At 43.9% G+C, this 18582-nt stretch overlaps 2 protein-coding genes across 7 annotated transcripts in view; one reads left to right on the top strand and one right to left on the bottom strand.

The window, feature by feature from the left end:
• The window catches only part of LOC137328491 (limbin-like), a 140333-nt gene extending 139596 nt beyond the window's left edge, over window positions 1-737 (bottom strand). For 3 of the 4 annotated variants that reach the window (XM_067994341.1, XM_067994342.1, XM_067994344.1), the window contains exon 1: window positions 215-637. In XM_067994341.1, the coding sequence (XP_067850442.1) occupies window positions 215-541 (327 nt within the window). In that variant the 5' untranslated portion in view covers window positions 542-637. Of the gene's footprint in view, window positions 1-214 lie in introns of all 4 variants that reach the window. The other variant, XM_067994343.1, reaches the window with a different exon arrangement.
• Window positions 738-1182: 445 nt separating this feature from the next.
• Window positions 1183-18582, top strand: part of LOC137328429 (evC complex member EVC-like) — a 47174-nt gene continuing 29774 nt past the window's right edge. Inside the window, exons 1-8 of one of the 3 annotated variants that reach the window (XM_067994338.1) lie at window positions 1183-1753; window positions 1933-2055; window positions 9093-9176; window positions 9589-9824; window positions 10460-10568; window positions 11036-11134; window positions 15087-15221; window positions 17372-17530. In XM_067994338.1, coding sequence (XP_067850439.1) covers window positions 1568-1753; window positions 1933-2055; window positions 9093-9176; window positions 9589-9824; window positions 10460-10568; window positions 11036-11134; window positions 15087-15221; window positions 17372-17530 — 1131 coding nt within the window. In that variant the 5' untranslated portion in view covers window positions 1183-1567. The remainder of the gene's footprint in view (window positions 1754-1932; window positions 2056-9092; window positions 9177-9588; window positions 9825-10459; window positions 10569-11035; window positions 11135-15086; window positions 15222-17371; window positions 17531-18582) is intronic. The other 2 variants (XM_067994337.1, XM_067994336.1) reach the window with 2 other exon arrangements.

The following is an 18582-nucleotide window of genomic DNA, read 5'->3' as shown; positions in this document are numbered from 1 at the left end:
CATCACAGACATGTTAGCCTTGTCTTAAATAACGTGGGTGGGTGCAATTGTGAAACCAGTATGTACTACAGACTGTGTGCCCAACTTTATAATAAAAGTTCTTAAAATATTAAGTGAAAGAAGCTTGAGAATTAATATGGATGTAAAACTATCGAGACAGTTATCATTCGTTTGTAACATGGAACACTTTACATTTTCTAACATCTGCACTCACATATGCAACAGCATCGCCACCTTTCACAACCGAATCTTGATTCTGCCCCAAAGCAGCGCTCACTACCGTGTGGTCAGTGTCGGTGCCAGAGACTGGCACATCCAGAGGTTTCCTGTGCCCACAGCCAAGGGGTCCGTTTTGCTGCTGCAGCAAGTCGAGTGAACTTGGCGGACCCCGAAATTCCTTTTCAATTCGAGCTCTCACAAGCGACTTCGGTAACAGTAACTTGAAAGTATTCATCAGTGGATGCCTCGTATTTGCGATGGTTCGAAGATGCACAGTGTGACCGAGTGCAGTGAGCAGGAGTAGCGAGATACTGAATTTCATGATACTCAGTTTATATACACATTGAGAACCCTGGGCAATCCATACAGCACAAACAGCCACAGAGAGATCCCCCAAACAAGGAGCCAACTTGCTTGTCTGATTAATAAATCGCAATGGTGAATACAGCAGCGTCTTGTGTTCATTGGGAATGAAGATGCTGCAGATGTTGGTCCGGGGAAAGACTTGCACGTTAGGCTGAGTGTCTGCGTTTCATTGCCCTCTCCGAGTCCCGGCACTGTTCCTCACAGTAACAAACCCCGCACAGAACGCTGCCATTGTCCGACCCCCCACCCCCCCCGCGCGGGGAGAGAGAGAGACACACACGTCCCGCCCTTCGCCCACGCGGATAGGCCGGGACTGACGCAAACCTCGTTCCGTTTGGTTAACGTTGCTCCTTTCTGTATGGCCAGGCCAGCTGTCACTCAGGGCGGCGCGCGCGATGCCGGTACATGTAGTCCACGAGCCTGCGATCCCGGGCGCCTCCCTATTGGGTAAAAGCAGAAAAAGAACTACGACTCCCGGCGGCCAGTGCGGCATCTGGAACCCGCTTCGCTGAAAGTTGGGAGAAACTTTTTAGCAGAGTTGGGAATTTTCCCTTGTGGTTAAGGACGTGAATCTTTTGGATTTTCCCCTCTTTTTTTGGGGGGGGGGGGGGGGGGGGAGATAAGTTTGCTTTCAAATGAACTCTCTAATTAAAAACAATCCGAATTGGGGAACAATTCGATCTGCTCATAACACTCTTGCTTGGAATGACGTTGTCAGGAGCAAAACAAGACCACCCAGGAGGATCTTTTCACGTTGATCCAATTTAAAACAAAAGTGACGCGATCGGCGATAAGAACCTAGTGAAGAGATACATATCGTCGTTGCAAAACGTGAAACATTGTTTTCGAAAATATTTTTCCTCATTCCTGTTACAAATTTTTCAGATTTTCAGATGCACAAATGTAGTAGATGTGCTTTACAAATGGCAGCGTTTCTGAGAGTTTCTGCTGTTTGAATGAAGGGATCCGTTTAGATATTTGAATGGCGGTGAGCAGCAGTCACGGACTGGAGTCCTGTGCGGTACGAGCGGTGCTGACGTTCACTTCCAGTGAGCTGCAAGTTAACGCCGCGTTACTGGCGATCGCCGTGGTGCTGGGGTTTCTGTTGGGAATCGCTGGCGGAGGTCTTCTCTACACATTTGTGTTGCAGTCAGCCTTACAAAGAAAGGTAAAACGGGTTGTTTTCATTGCTCTGTTTAAAAAAATTAGATGAATCTAACTTTCAAAATTACTAAGAAATATAATCATGAACTACATTCATCTGTCTTACTACCTCAAAAAAATAATGCAGCAGGCGAGGTTTGCATTTTGCTTTAAATTTTCGTTTACATTTATTTCTCTTTTCAGGCAAATAGTTCAAATGGAACTAATGAAAATTCAGATTCTGAGGATAACCACAGTTATAAAAGCAATGCAGAAGTAGCTGAAGAAAGAAGAGTTAAAGATGATGGAGCTTCCACTTTTCTTGAAGTGGGTCGTACTTTCTTGTTTTTGTCTTCTTTGTAGTCCTAGGGAGGGATTGTTAGTTGTTTCATAGTAGCAGTATGATCATCTTATTCTCATTCTGTCTAGTCATTTACAATCTTAAAAAACAGAAAGAAAATCTGGAGTGCAGTTAAACTCTGCCCAGTGTTAATAGTAATTACACTTAAAGGGACACAGCTTCACCTGAGCAGCAGAATAATACATCGTGCATTACATGGTATAATGCTCCTGCCCTTATAAAACAGCATATCATGCAACTCGCCATGATCAACACAAGAGATCTGCTAGTATATAATAGAAGCAATGGGGACGATTTTCCCCTCCAAGCCTTTGCTGTTCCATTTTCCTCATCTGAACTGTTTACATTGCTTGGACGCAAAAACTAGCGTATGCCCACAAAGTGACAGGGCCTTGCACTGGGATCAGGGAGAGAAAATGCGTACGCACCTGTAGCCCGGAGAGCCCTGTAGCTACATTCCTGGCTGCCAGCATTGGGGTTGTCCTGCGACAGCCCAGGGAACGGACACTCGAATGTCACCCAGGGGTGGGGGGAGTACTTTAAATACCTTTGTCTTCTCCATTCTGTAGAAGGTCCCAGCACAAGGTCAATTGAAAATTTCAAAACTAAGATTGATAGATTTTTGTTAGGCAAGGGTATTAAGGGTTACAGAACCAAGGCGGGTAGATGGAGTTAAGATACAGATCAGCCATGATCTAATTGAATGGCGAATAGTCTCAAGGGGCTGAATGGCCTATTTCTGTTCCTATGTTACTGAGGCCCATTGCCATGGTTTTTTGAAGTGCTCCTCTATTTGGGTGCCTTATAGGTGCACACTGAGGAATATGATGCAAGAGGCAGAGAACACGCCTTCAATTAGAATCCTGTTGCTGGGCTTTTGCTTACTGCAGGCACAGGCCCAGATATGTTACTGTGAGATAGCCCCAGAATTCTCACGATGGTGTTGTGGGGAGAAAGACATGATGCAGTAGATCTCCATTCCTGTTTCCTCTTCGCTATGCCTTGGTTCTGAGCGTTCCCCAGGGGCAATGAAGAGGAAAATCTGCTGTGGTATCTCTAGTGCACACAAACATCACAATCCAGGTATCATACTTTACAGATGCAAAATGATTTTAAAATGCTGGGTGCTTCTGAGTTGAAGCCTAAACTCTACAAGCATGTTCCAATCAGCAAAGTTCCCTTGAGCAAACAACAATTAAAGTCTGATTGATCTGAACCTTTGTTTACATAGCAACAGTAAAACTTTGTGGTTGTAAAGGGACACAACACCACCACTAGCAAGAAGGTGTAATTACTGCATGACAAATTTACGTAAGCAATTTACATAATAAATGTGGATTTAGGAATTTATAATGGACATATAAAAATAAGGATGCTATGTATGACTTTAAAATGGGGACTGAATTATGCCCACACACCCTGGTTCGACTGTTCCCAGCCTCTACCCCCACTTTACTTGAAGACTACACATGGTCTTGACTCTCTGTGTTCAATGCCACAGGAAAGATGAACTAGTATATATAAAGGGGGGAAAAGTGGATAGGGGCTGTTTTTGGACACAGGTAGGGGACGTGCGATTACCCCTCACCCAATGGCCCCTGTGCAGGCAGGACGCAAGTTTCGGCCCACCTGAGGACTCACCTGCAATCAGCATTCCATTCCAGGCCCTGCAGGTAGAATCAATGCAATTTGCACTTTCCACCACCAGGGGAGCTCAATCTCTTATAGGGAGGCTGTTTCTTAGAAATCTCTTAGAGGTAGCAACAAACTCACTCTTTCCATCAGTACTCAACTCTTCCAACTGGATGCTTCCTCTCACCCTTACACATTGCCGCTGTTTCAAGCCGCCCACTCACATCTCACAGGCCACAAACACTGGCCTATTCAACCATGATAGGCACATCACCCAGACACGTCCCGCTTTCTTGCAGGAGAAGGTGGTGCATATCAGGAGGCAGCAAGTGGCATTTAACCCCTTGAGCCTGCTCCACCATCCAATGAGATAATGGTGGACCTGTGACCAAACTCCATATCCCCGCCTTAGCCCCATATCCCTTAATACCCTTGGTTCACAGAAATCTATCAGTCTCAGATTTAAAACATTCATAAATGAGCTAGCATCAACTGCCATCTGCAGAAGAGTGTTCCAAACATCTCCCACCCTTTCCGTATAGAAGCATTTCCTAACTTCACTCCTGCACGTCCTGGCTCTAAATGTTAGGCTATGTCAGCGTCCTAGCACTGAAGTCTAGGAGACCTCCAAAAACAGTTACAAATGTCTCGGCAGCCAGAAGCAATAATCCAGCCACTAACCTGTAAATCCTGCATGGCCTATTTAAATAGCGCTGGTGGGGGGTCCTCCAGGACACCATCTTGGACGTCGGAGAGGCCGTGTAGCGCCAAAACAACAGGCGCTACACGGCCCAATTTAGCGCCCAAAAAGTCTTGTATCTAGCTCTGATCCTTCACATTATTTCAAGTATTAAAAAGTTTTTTTTTTGTTCTTTTTAAAAAGAGTCTGTTTTTTTCTAACCTGGAGCTGCAAATTTAGAAATTACTATCAATCTGAAAACTTCCCTCACCAAACTATTAACCTCCAATTGAAGGGAGAGGTCAGTTGAAACAAAGATCCATCGTAGCAACAGATTAATACATTTTGCATTACACACTATGTTTGGGGGGATTTTAACTCCCCCCCCCCCCCCCTCCGCCTGGCAGAAACCAGGAGGGAGGGGCCGGATAAAATGAGGGCAGCAACATACCTCCTCTGATCCCGTTGCCTCCCCGTAGTGTCCCAATGTTAACCTGCTCTTTTAAGCAGGCGAGCGGAACACCCACAGGAAGGCAACGGGGTCCTTCTTTAAATATGCAGATCGGCTCCTGATGATGTCCCACTGAATTCCCGCTCCTGCCTATCCTCCAGTTGGTGGTTCTGACTGGGTTCGGTCACCGGGCAGGTCACCGAGAAAATTAATGGAAATGAGGCCCGGCTGTTAAAATCAGCCAGGCCTACATGTCCCCGGGTGAGTCGTCTACTTCAGGGCTGGTGCACACCATATCATGCCTTTTAAAATGGGGACCTATAATGTTGTTGGAAAAAAGCACATCATAATTATAAATAACACTACGGGAGATCCACTAATACTTCATAAATTCATGCAAAATAATTGTTAACTATTATGGGGATCATGAGTCATGGGGGATGGGATCGGTCAGTCACGGGGGGATGTCAGGTCAGGGGTTATCACGGGGTCCGCAATCGTTGAGGGGGAAGATTGGGGGTCGGAGCATCGGAGTTGGGGGGGGAGGGTCGGGTTGGGAGGATCGCAGTGCGGGGGAGGATCTGGGACGAGGGGAGGATCGGGCTCAGAGGATTGGAGTGGGGAGGAAGGATCGGGATTGGTTGGGGTCCGCGATCAGTGGCGGTGGGGGGGGGGGGGGTTCGCGATCGGGGATCAGGTGTCCGCAATCGTTGGGGGGTCAGTGCAGGTAGGCTTGTTGGGCCTGGGAGAAGCACTCCTGCTCTTCCAAGCCCACAAGCTGTGCCTTTCTAAGCATCTACCTGTTAGTCTCAGGCCTTCTCGCCTCCTTTCACGAGGCGTAAAACAGAAGGCCCAGGAATCCCGGCCCTCCGAGGTTGAAATTGGGAAGTTGAGAAAAATGGGAGCGGGTCGTCCACCCCTTTTCCCGCCCCGGTGGAAACCGGAAATGGGCTGGTTGGAGGCAGGTCTGAAATGGTGGCAATTTTCAATGCCCCCCGCCCCCAACCCACCTGTTTTTCACTTTGAAAATTGAGCCCAAAGAGTCTGCAAAGGGATATAGACAGGTTAAGTGAGTGGGCAAGAAGGTGGCAGATGGAGGATAATGTGGGGAAATGTGAGGTTATTCACTTTGGTAGAAGAATAGAAAAACATTTTTTAAATGTTTCTCACCATATTTTTTAAATGGTGAGAAACTATTAAATGTTGGTCTTCAGAGAGACTTGGGTGTCCTCGTACAAGAAACACAAAAAGTTAGCATGCAGGTACAGCAAGCAATTGGGAAGGCAAATGGCATGTTGGTCTTTATTGCAAGGAGGTTGGAGTACAAGAGTAAGGAAGTCTTACTACAATTGTACAGGGCTTTGGTGAGACCTCACCTGGAGGACTGCATGCAATTTTGGTCTCCTTATCTAAGGAAGGATATACTTGCCTTAGAGGCGGTGCAACAAAGGTTCACTAGATTGATTCCTGGGATGAGAGAGTTGTCCTATGAGGAGAGATTGGGTAGAATGGGCTTATACTCTCTGGAGTTTAGAAGAATGAGAGGTGATCTCATTGAAACATATAAGATTCTGAGGTAGCTTGACAGAGTAGATGCTGAGAGGTTGTTTTCCTGGCTGGAGAATCGAGAACTAGGGGGCATAGTCTCAGGACAAGGGATCGGCTATTTATGACTGAGATGAGGAGGAATTTCTTCACACAGAGGGTTATGAATCTTTGGAATTCTCTACCCGAGAGGGCTGTGGATGCTGAGTCATTGAATATGTTCAAGGCTGAGATAGATTTTTAGACTCTAGGGGAATCAAGGGATATGGGGATCGGACAGGAAAGTGGAGTTGAGGTTGAAGATCAGCCATGATCTTATTGAATGGCGGAGCAGGCTCGAGGGGCCGTATGGCCTATTGCTGCTTCTATTTCTTAAGTTCTTATGTTCATTTTGAAAATAGGGACACCTGCAAATAAAGGACACCTGATACAAGTGTCCTTAATTTACTGGTTTCACTGTACTCAGCATAAAGTTTTTAAAAACCGATGATTCACAATTGGTTTCTAAAGCTGTGTTTGTACTGCATTCCTGTTTGAATATCATGGGCGTGGAGGTTTGGAAAGGTTTGTTCTTAGTGCTATTGCTTCATTAGTGGGTAAATCGTAAATCAGAACACCGAGATCTGTTAGTATCCACAACTTGAACTATAGACAAAATAATGGGAACATTTACTACACTTTGAATGTGGCCTGCAAGCTTTAGAATCATAGAATCATAGAAGTTTACAACATGGAAACAGGCCTTTCGGCCCAACATGTCCATGTCGCCCAGTTTATACCACTAAGCTAGTCCCAGTTGCCTGCATTTGGCCCATATCCCTCTATAGCCATCTTACCCATGTAACTGTCCAAATGCTTTTTAAAAGACAAAATTGTACCCGCCTCTACTACTGCCTCTGGCAGCTCGTTCCAGACACTCACCACCCTTTGAGTGAAAAAATTGCCCCTCTGGACCCTTTTGTATCTCTCCCCTCTCACCTTAAATCTATGCCCCCTCGTTATAGACTCCCCTACCTTTGGGAAAAGATTTTGACTATCGACCTTATCTATGCCCCTCATTATTTTATAGACTTCTATAAGATCACCCCTAAACCTCCTACTCTCCAGGGAAAAAAGTCTCAGTCTATCCAACCTCTCCCTATAAGTCAAACCATCAAGTCCCGGTAGCATCCAAGTAAATCTTTTCTGCACTCTTTCTAGTTTAATAATATCCTTTCTATAATAGGGTGACCAGAACTGTACACAGTATTCCAAGTGTGGCCTTACTAATGTCTTGTACAACTTCAACAAGACATCCCAACTCCTGTATTCAATGTTCTGACCAATGAAACCAAGCATGCTGAATGCCTTCTTCACCACCCTATCCACGTGTGATTCCACTTTCAAGGAGCTATGAACCTGTACTCCTAGATTTCTTTGTTCTATAACTCTCCCCAACGCCCTACCATTAACGGAGTAGGTCCTGGCCCGATTCAATCTACCAAAATGCATCACCTCACATTTATCTAAATTAAACTCCATCTGCCATTCATCGGCCCACTGGCCCAATTTATCAAGATCCCGTTGCAATCCTAGATAACCTTCTTCACTGTCCACAATGCCACCAACCTTGGTGTCATCTGCAAATTACTAACCATGCCTCCTAAATTCTCATCCAAATCATTAATATAAATAACAAATAACAGCAGACCCAGCATCGATCCCTGAGGCACACCGCTGGTCACAGGCCTCCAATTTGAAAAACAACCCTCTACAACCACCCTCTGTCTTCTGTCGTCAATCCAATTTTGTATCCAATTGGCTACCTCACCTTGGATCCCGTGAGATCTAACCTTATGTAACAACCTACCATGCGGTACCTTGTCAAAGGCTTTGCTAAAGTCCATGTAGACCACGTCTACTGCACAGCCCTCATCTATCTTCTTGGTTACCCCTTCAAAAAACTCAATCAAATTTGTGAGACATGATTTTCCTCTCACAAAACCATGCTGACTGTTCCTAATCAGTCCCTGCCTCTCCAAATGCCCGTAGATCCTGTCTCTCAGAATACCCTCTAACAACTTACCCACTACAGATGTCAGGCTCACCGGTCTGTAGTTCCCAGGCTTTTCCCTGCCGCCCTTCTTAAACACAGGCACAACATTTGCTACCCTCCAATCTTCAGGCACCTCACCTGTAGCTGTCGATGATTCAAATATCTCTGCTAGGGGACCCGCAATTTCCTCCTTGACCTCCCATAACGTCCTGGGATACATTTCATCAGGTCCCGGAGATTTATCTACCTTGATGCGCGTTAAGACTTCCAGCACCTCCCTCTCTGTAATATGTACACTCCTCAAGACATCACTATTTATTTCCCCAAGTTCCCTAACATCCATGCCTTTCTCAACCGTAAATACCGATGCGAAATATTCATTTAGGATCTCACCCATCTCTTGTGGTTCTGCACATAGATGACCTTGTTGATCCTTAAGAGGCCCTACTCTCTCCCTAGTTACTCTTTTGCCCTTTATGTATTTGTAGAAGCTCTTTGGATTCACCTTTGCCTTATCTGCCAAAGCAATCTCATGTCCCCTTTTTGCCCTCCTGATTTCTCTCTTTATATCATGTCCATAAGCTCCCCACAAAGGTAAAAAAGCTTGGACGCTTCAACATTAATAGAACTTTATTATGATTTGCAATTTTTTTTTTAACAGGAAAATGAAACTTCATTGAACAGTAATATAGCTGCTTTTGCACTGAAAGCAAAAGTCATATATCCCATTAACCAAAAATTCAGGGTAAGTTCTGCATTTATTGTTTTAATCGTCAGCAATTATTGCAGTAAAATATCCAGTTGAAAGTCCTGGTATCTTTTGCATTGCATTCATTTGTAGCCAATATCTAGCTGTATTTTATTTTTAGATTAATAATTTGCGTGAACTCCAAAAATACATGTTCAGAAGTCTGGTTATGTGATTGGATAATTTATATTAGTTTTAACAATTTTAAAGAATCAGAACCAATAATTCAATTGTCCAATTGAATAGTCCAAATTCAAACTGGAGATTCTCCACTTCTAGGATAAGCTGTTACTTCCTAAAATTTGTTTCTTTTTGAATTTAGTGATAAATTAACAATCTTTTAGTAACGTTGAGCTTTGCTGATGTCCCACTTCCTAATTATTAATAACAACATGTCTTTTATTTCCAGCCCCTAGCTGATGGATCATCTAATCCATCTCTATTAGAGGACTTGAAACGGAGAGAGCAGACCAAAAGGGCAAAAGAAGACTTTGTTTTCTCTGGGTCTGAGTCACTTAGTCAGAAGGATGAAAGAGATTGCTATTGCTTTCCAGGGAAATATTCACCACTAGACCCACACACATGTAATAAAAATAAAATAGTTGTGATGGTGACATTCTTTCCTGAAATACTGATATATACAAGGTAAAATATCTTCAATAACTGTGTACTAGACATAGATGTGTGTATATGTATCACATGATGTTGCACACAGGGAGTGAAGACCAAGAGTAGTTTTCAGGTGAAATGGAGTTAGAGGCTGGGGGATAATTGGATTAGGACGTGCAAATATAATTCAGTCTCCATTTTAATGTCATACATTCTATCTTCAGGTGAAGCAAAGTTAGAGGATGTGGGTTAATTAGAACAATATGCACAGACTTAGTTCAGTCTCCCATTTAAAGTAATATATTCTGCCTTTAATTTATACATTACTTGGATTTTATATTATTATTTATAATTAAGTACCAACGCTTATGAGAAATTGAAAGCAGAGAAGTGGAGCTGGTTAGAGCAGAGAAACCCACTCCAGTACAGATTAAGGAGCTAGAAAACATAAACCTGAAGTGGTTTAGTACCACCAGTGGCAGGCAGGCGTTATTATAGCATGATACGTTTACATAGACAGTTTCCATTATAAATTTAGAAGTAGGAATTCATAATGGAATGTGCACAGATGTAGGACTTTTAATACATTAAGATACATGTGTATAAGCCCATAAAAGTGTTTCTGGCTTTTCAAGATTTATTAAATATTATTCACTGCTGATTATTTGTAGTTTTTGTTTCTCCATGTTTGACAGTCCTGATGCAGAGCTTGGCCTCTACAGACTCAGTCTGCAAGTCCTGAGAAATTTAGATACAGAACTACGTCAAGAAAAGTATATGGTATGTCCAGAGTATTTGGAAGGACCATTGAGTATATGTTAAATATCTTAACCAAGAAATGCCAGTGGCATCATTGTATTGCCAGAAGTACAGCGTTGCAGGACTTCTGCCGCCTCTCACCTGGCCTTGCCATGATCCCATTCCAAATCCCAGGGATGGGATTATTTGTACTCATACCAGTACCAGTGCTATTGGGGAGCGCCCACCCCCCATGGACCTGGTCGGTTTTCAAGGCAGCACTGTCAGGGGGCCACTGAGTTTAACATACTGCGAATTGTGTGTTACCCTCTAAAAATAACACACTGTAGACTCTGATATTCTGTATATAATGCAATATAGATTCTGCGTTACCTTTCACATAACACAGGCTATATATAAGAAAGGTGGTGCAGCAAACTAATACTATTGCTGTATTTATTAGATCTTTATTGTCCAAGAGCTCTGAATACATCTGTCTGTTTTTTTAGATGTTTCTTCATTTATTAAGAATACAACTGAATGATTTGTACTTAAGAGAGAAAATAGATGAGAAGTTCTACAGAGATTTTCTTTTCACACGAGAAAAGGTAATGTTCAGTTATACAATCCTCTTTGTTTGCATTAGCGAAGTGCAAAAACATGAACTACTTGATTTAAATTAATTTAATAATGCAGAATTACTTTCATCAAAGCAGTAGCCTGATAACTTGAGCAAAAATGCTTTACTCCTAACTGCTCTGTTTGAAAGGAAGACAAAAACTGACTTTGTCCAGAATAATTTCTTCCTGCTGGTCAAATCTTATGGCTAATGGTGGTTGTAATGAAAAGTCATTCAGGAACTGTCCCTCTGGATTGGAAAATTGCACATGTCACTCTGCTTTTTAAGAAAGGAGAGAGAGGGAAACCGGGAATTAGAGGCCAGTTAGCCTAACATCTGTAGTGGGGAAAATGCTGGAGTCTATAATTAAGGATAGGGTGAGTGAACACCTCGAGAATTTTCAGTTAATCAGAGAGAGCCAGCATGGATTTGTGAAAGGTAGGTCGTGCCTGACAAACCTGATTGAATTTTTTGAAGAGGTGACTAAAGTAGTGGACAGGGGAATGTCAATGGATGTTATTTATATGGTCTTCCAGAAGGCATTTGATAAGGTTCCACATAAGAGACTGTTAGCTAAGATAGAAGCCCATGGAATCAAGGGAAAAGTACGGACTTGGTTAGGAAGTTGGCTGAGCGAAAGGCGACAGAGAGTAGGGATATTGTGTAGGTACTCACATTGGCAGGATGTGACTCGTGAAGTCCCGCAGGGATCTGTCTTGGGCCTCAATTATTTACAATATTTATTAACGACTTAGATGAAGGCATAGAAAGTCTCATATCTAAGTTTGCCGATGACACAAAGAATGATGGCATTGTAAGCAGTGTAGATGAAAACATAAAATTACAAAGCGATATTGATGGATTAGGTGAATGGGCAAAACTGTGGCAAATGGAATTCAATGTAGACAAATGTGAAGTCATCCACTTTGGATCAAAAAAGGATAGAACAGGGTACTTTCTAAATGGTAAAAAGTTAAAAACAGTGGATGTCCAAAGGGACTTAGGGGTTCAGGTACATAGATCATTGAAGTGTCATGAACAGGTGCAGAAAATAATCAATAAGGCTAATGGAATGCTAGCCTTTATATCTACAGGACTAGAGTACAAGGGGGCAGAAGTTATGCTGCAGCTATACAAAACCCTGGTTAGACTGCACCTGGAGTACTGTGAGCAGTTCTGGGCACCGCACCTTCGGAAGGACATATTGGCCTTGGATGGAGTGCAGCATAGGTTTACTAGAATGATACCCGGACTTCAAGGGTTAAGTTACGAGGAGAGATTACACAAATTGGGGTTGTATTCTCTAGAGTTTCGAAGGTTAAGGGGTGATCAGATCGAAGTTTATAAGATATTAAGGGGAACAGATAGGGTGGATAGAGAGAAACTATTTCTGCTGGTTGGGGATTTTAGGAGTAGGGGGCACAGTCTAAAAATTAGAACCAGACCTTTCAGGAGCGAGATTAGAAAACATTTCTACACACAAAGGGTGGTAGAAGTTTGGAACTCTCTTCCGCAAACGGCAATTGATACTAGCTCAATTGCTAAATTTAAATCTGAGATGGATAGCTTTTTGGCAACCAAAGGCATTAAGGGATATGAGCCAAAGGCAGCTATATGGAGTTAGATCACAGATCAGCCATGATCTTATCAAATGGCGGAGCAGGCACGAGGGGCTGAATGGCCTATTCCTGTTCCTATGACAATGATTTCACTTGACTTCTTAAAGCTGAGGTTCTGGACAATTTTTTAAAAACGTATATTTAAAATATAAAATTGTTTCTCAGGGAGCCCAGTAGCATAATACTTGTGTACTGATATACTGCAAAGGAGTGGTTCGGTTCTGCAGTTCCTAAATTGCAATTTAATAGCCCCAGCTGGGCTGCCAGGAGGAAACACAGAGAGAAGTTGAAACATTTGTTCATAGGGAGGAAGGGCTAAGCAATCTGTGCGACGTTTGCTTGCTTTCTAATGGCCAGTTTCAGAGTGGCATTTGCAAAGGCTTGGAAGCAGCTTCTCAGTCAGGCAAGAGAGGATGGAATGAGTTGAATTGGAGGGAAATATCATTTCAGACATAATGGGATCAATTTTAGGATGGCCGAGCGGGTGCTTTCGTGGCAGGGGGGTTCCTAAAATTGGGGATTCCTGGAGCAGGTCCAGAGCCCGGTTCCAACCCGCCCACTTCCGGGTTCCCCAATGACACGAATTGATGCCCGCACAGCCCCTGCATGCAGGACTCCCACCGGCAATTAAAGCCGGCTGATAGTTAGGGAGGTACTTGAGGTCGTTGACAGACCTCATTGGGAAGAGATTTTAGCAGGGATATGATTTTAGACTCTCCTCAGCATGTTTCCCATGCTGTGGGAAACACTCCCTGTTGTTGCAGACGTGTTTCAGTCAGCAACCATTGGGAGATGCAGAGGATTCCTTGACAGTTGGGGGGAATACCTCATTCATTGCAGCAGGGCACTCTGTCACCTCAGACAAAGTTTTGCCTGCCATACCGTTGTCTCCACACTCAAAATTATTACATCACACCCTAAACTCTGCTGTCCAAACACGTTTACCTACTTTGCGGACCCCCTCTCACTCACACCATCAGGATGGTTGTGGGGGGGGGGGTTCCATAGCTGCATTCGTCACTCTATTGGAGGACAAGCAACATCACCAGCCTCGCCAGGCACGCCATCCACCTCCGCCATGTGGAGCTACACAACACAGTGCTGCGCAACAGGCACCTGCACAAAGTAGTCGTGCAACTACACATACACCCACTATAGGGTGACCCAATGGGTGGCATCAAGGGTGTTCATGGAGAACCTCATGAAAGGGCCTTATTGTACAAGCCAGTCAAGAATGGCCAAGACACGGCAGTAGTGGTGACAATATAATATGTAATGTGAGTTTATCAGAAATCAAATATAAGTAAAAAGCATGACAAACCCTCAAACACCCTTGTGCATCCCCTTCATGTTCACGACACATTTGCCGTACGCTTCTGACTATACATACGTGATGCATGCCCTGTAGCTGCAGCACAGGTAGTGGCAGGTTGAGTGAGGCTGACCATGAAAGAAATGCATGAGAGGGTGAGTATGAGACAGAGCCATGAGATTGTATGAGGATTGGGTTGAGTGGTAGTGGTGGGATGAGTACTGGGGAGGTGATGAAGTGCAGGTAAGATGAGGATAAGGGTTCAGTGGGTGTGAGGGGTGATGTGATAGAGTAGTATTGGCAGTGCAGAAGGAGATGTGGCAGACGGAGTGTAGGAGAATGAATAATAGTACTCACTTCAGCTGACCTACTTAGGTCATTGAAGCGCCTTCTGCACTGTATGCAGGTGTATGATATGTTGGTGGTGCTGGTGACCTCCTCTGCCACCTCGAGCCAGGCCTTCGTGGTGGCAGAGGCAAGCCACTTCCTCCCGTCCGCCGGGTGGAAGATCTCCCTCCTCCTCCTCTCCCTCCCCCTCACTCCATCCAGTAAGACCTGGGTGAGGTATCATTAAACCTGGGAGCAGCCTTCCCCCTGGGCTGCTCCATGCTGTAATTTTGCCTATTTTCTGCAGCATCAGTCAGTGGAGGACTGCCCCTTTAAATAGGGCTCCTCCAGCTGATAGCCAATGATGCGGGTGTGCAGTCCACCCGCTGCGCAGCTTTTCAGCACGAAACCCGGAAGCCAAGGTAAGTGGCTTCAATTTACTTACGATCGTATGCCAAACCCACCGATTTAACCGGGCGCGTTACCCACGCGCCCAGTCGACCCCCCGCTGCCAACCCTCTTAATATCGGGCCCAATTAGTTTCAGTCAATATTATAATGAAGAATGTATTGTAATTAAAATATTTGAAATAACTTTAAGTTGACAGACTAGTCCTCAATACTTTAAAGCAATGTGTCTACAATGTATGCCTTAACAACTGATTGAACTCTTCTGTTTAAAAGGAACTGGAAGAGCTGGAGGAGCAACATCAGCCAATGTTGCCTGGTGCAGCTGACAGGCAAGACTCTGAGCATCGTTATACTTTGGAGGAAACTGAAAGGGATGAACACAACTATTTGCAATATACCATACAACAGGTAAGATTATTTAAGAGGTTTATAATGCAGTCCATCACAATGGTGACAGGACCACTGCACTTCTTGTGCATGGCAGATGTAGTGATCCGACTTTGCAAGGTCAGGTAATTTAAATCATTTGAACACACACCCTGCGCACATTAACCCAGGCGCAGGGAGCGCGATTGAAGAGTGGCCATGTAATGGGTCAAAACTCCTTTCAGCCTTTATAAAGGCTGAAGATAATAGTTTTTAAATATTTGCCAGCCTTACCAAAAGGGAGAAACAGGTGGTCGGCCAAAAACAAAACACACCCGAAGTACAGACATAAAAAAGAACCTATAGGTAAGTGGCAGAGCCGCACAATATCCAATCCACTTTTACATGGTTGACAGAGTACACCAGCTGCTGCATGAGGTGAATGCAAGGATAGTTTGCCATGTTTGGCACTCTAAGACACACTCGTCATAGGACAGAGGTACGCCATGCCTGCCAGGAGGTGGCAGCCAGGCTCATCACTGTGTGCAGTATCTGCAAGATCCAAGAACAGGTGTGGGAGGAGCCCGCATATTTTAAGGAACCTGGCAAAGTAAGATTACCCAACAGTACCATGTACTAGCTGGATGGCCAAGATTTTATGCCACAAAATTTTGCTTGTCAACTTGTTCCATATCCAGTGCTTGCCCATACCAAACCATGATGACCTTACACCTCTTTCATTGCATACCCATATTTTAGCAGGGAACACATGCAACTGGAAAGCCTTGCCACACTCAAATCTTCCAAAGCTTTCACACATCAATCATTATAACACAGACATGGTCACTTATTGATACTTGGGTTGGGCATATAGAACTGTTGGTGATCCCCCTTGAGAAATGCAGCACTGCAGTGACATTTAGCAGCATGTCATTGGTCATTCAGTGGGAAAGGAGATGAAAGTGCTGACCATGCTGACTGATGCATCATTTACCAGTTCGATACATGTTTGAGCAGCATGCTAATTGATATTGCAGTGCTAGCATGAGCCACAAGCATAACAGTTGAGGGCTGTGGTGACCTTGCCAATTTTGCTGACCTCATGTTGCAATTTGGCTGCAGGTGCCCTTGTTGCAGATGACAAAGCTCTGCAACTAGATCCCTCTTGATGCAGAGCAAGCTGACACAGTTGTCCTAAACCATTCGCAAGTAGGAGTACCAAGGTCTTCAGATATGTGTTGGTGCTTGCTGATCTCCCTAGCATACCTTATTTCATCTTGTACAATCTCAATCATGAAGTACTTAAAAAAAACTTAAGTTAAAAAAAATTTGGGGCACCCAATTTTTTCTCTCAGAAATAGTAATTATTAATAATCATTTCAGAAATACATTTTTAAAAAGTTCAATAAAAACAATATTATACTAAAAAGATACTGTAAACATTGCAAAAAAAAAAGCTTGTGGCAATTTAGGAGCTCCATCAGCAATGAAGCATCCATTGCTTCCATTCCAAATTGGCACACAAGGAAAAAAGAGCAAACCCAGAGCAAATCCCGCAGAATTGTGCAAGAATTTGTATCAAATGTGGATCTTAAAGAGGCTAAGGCTCAAATTGGTGCAGGCAACTTAGCACAAGAAATACAGCAGACTGCTGAGTTGCAGCCCAGTAGGAAACAGCCCCAGGGTCTGCTCTACCAAATCTGTGACCTCCCCATTCCCATTGTGCACCTGCTCTTCCCGTGTACAGCATCACAGAATTTACCCCAAAATGTTCTTATATGGCTCTTTCTTTTACAGCAAGTATATTGCATTACACCCTCATTATATAAGTCTCTTGGTCATAACACTATCTTGTTACAGGTCGCATTTTGTGCTATGTTATGGGACATTTCCTATGGCATGAACTTTATAATGTACCAGAGACACCATTCTCAAGGACTTCATATTAATCGAGGTTGGATAAGTGCATATTCTTCACCTGTTCTGACATTATGCTTTCCAGTGAAGCTTTTTATTCTACAAGGTTTACACAGCCAGCATATGGAATGCTTTAAGTCATTTTGGTGGTGGCTACTTAGAATTTCAGCTGTACAATGGACTATCAGACATACCCCACACCATTAAATATCTTGCTTAATGTAGAGATGCCTTATGAAGCTGGTTAACACTTGTTTTTTTTATCTGTCCCTCAGATCAGTGGATTCCTCCAACAAACTGAAAGTGCCCGTTGCTTCCTCTCTAGTCATTCAAAGCTCCCTAAGATCACTGTGCAGGAGATAATGAGGAACATAAGTGAAAAAATGTCACAGGTGGAAAGTCTGCTAACTGACTTCCTGACTTCGCAAGTTATGGTATGTACGACTAAAAAAATGATTCCAAGGTATTTTTGAGTAAAGGTTTTATGCCTTGATTTTGCAACAGTGACACAGGTTCACCTGCGGCACCAAATTGTGTGATGGAAGCCCTCCCTAATTTAAATAGGCTACTAACATATGAAAAATGTGCCCAGAATATTTGACCTGTAGTACAGTTGACTGCGGAGCATAAAATACATCAAGCCAGCAACTCGTAAAGTGCAGCAGTGCATCATAAAAAGGAAAATGACGGTGTTGGCAGAAAAGTGGACTACCTGTTCACAGTGGCAAAATGGGAACATGCTGGGGACGATTTTCAACTGACAGCTGTCCCATTTACGAGGGGAAATGGCAGGGAAATGATGGCTGCCCCTAGGATGCCCAACATCTGCCTGATGCAATTTTCAGACGGGCCTGTAAATGGGTACCCAGCTCTCCTGGCTGCTTGCATATGCAAATTTGGATCCTATGCCAGTTGTAGGACACGGTTTGCAATTTTCGACTACAAATGGGAAGAGTGTACACCCATTAAAGGGAACACTCACAAAATGGCCTGGAACATTTTTTTAGGGGAATTTATGTGATTCAGGAGGTGCAGGAATACTCCTAGCCCCACAAAAATATTGCAGCCTGCCCCTACCCCCATCTCCAATGTACTCAAAGGGAAGCCTATGGCCCTGTGAAAGTTCTGTGCCCTGTACAGGGAAAATGATAACCATGTTGCTGCTCGTAAGTGTATCATTTGTCACCTGCTTGATACATGTGTACACTGTGGACTGCCTTATGTGGCAGATGTCCCTTGGAAGGATGCAGGAGCATGAATGTGTCAAGCTGTGGCAATGATCACTTTAATGGACAGAGCCACACATTGCCTAAAGGTCATCCTGCTGCAGATGGTAGAACTTTGTGAAAGCATGTCCTGTGAAGCAGAGGTGGTGAAGACAGTTCTCTTGTGACATGCGTGAAAAGGTCTATAAACACAGGTCTTGGGTGTGGATAAAACACCTCAGGTGTTGCTGCTCATGAATTTTCTTCCGCTTCTTAATCTG

This window comes from Heptranchias perlo, chromosome 1 (assembly GCF_035084215.1).
Source record: "Heptranchias perlo isolate sHepPer1 chromosome 1, sHepPer1.hap1, whole genome shotgun sequence".
In the NCBI taxonomy this organism is placed as follows: domain Eukaryota; kingdom Metazoa; phylum Chordata; class Chondrichthyes; order Hexanchiformes; family Hexanchidae; genus Heptranchias; species Heptranchias perlo.
The sequence above is the reverse complement of the archived record's forward strand: the minus strand, read 5'-3'. Positions and strand labels throughout refer to the sequence as shown.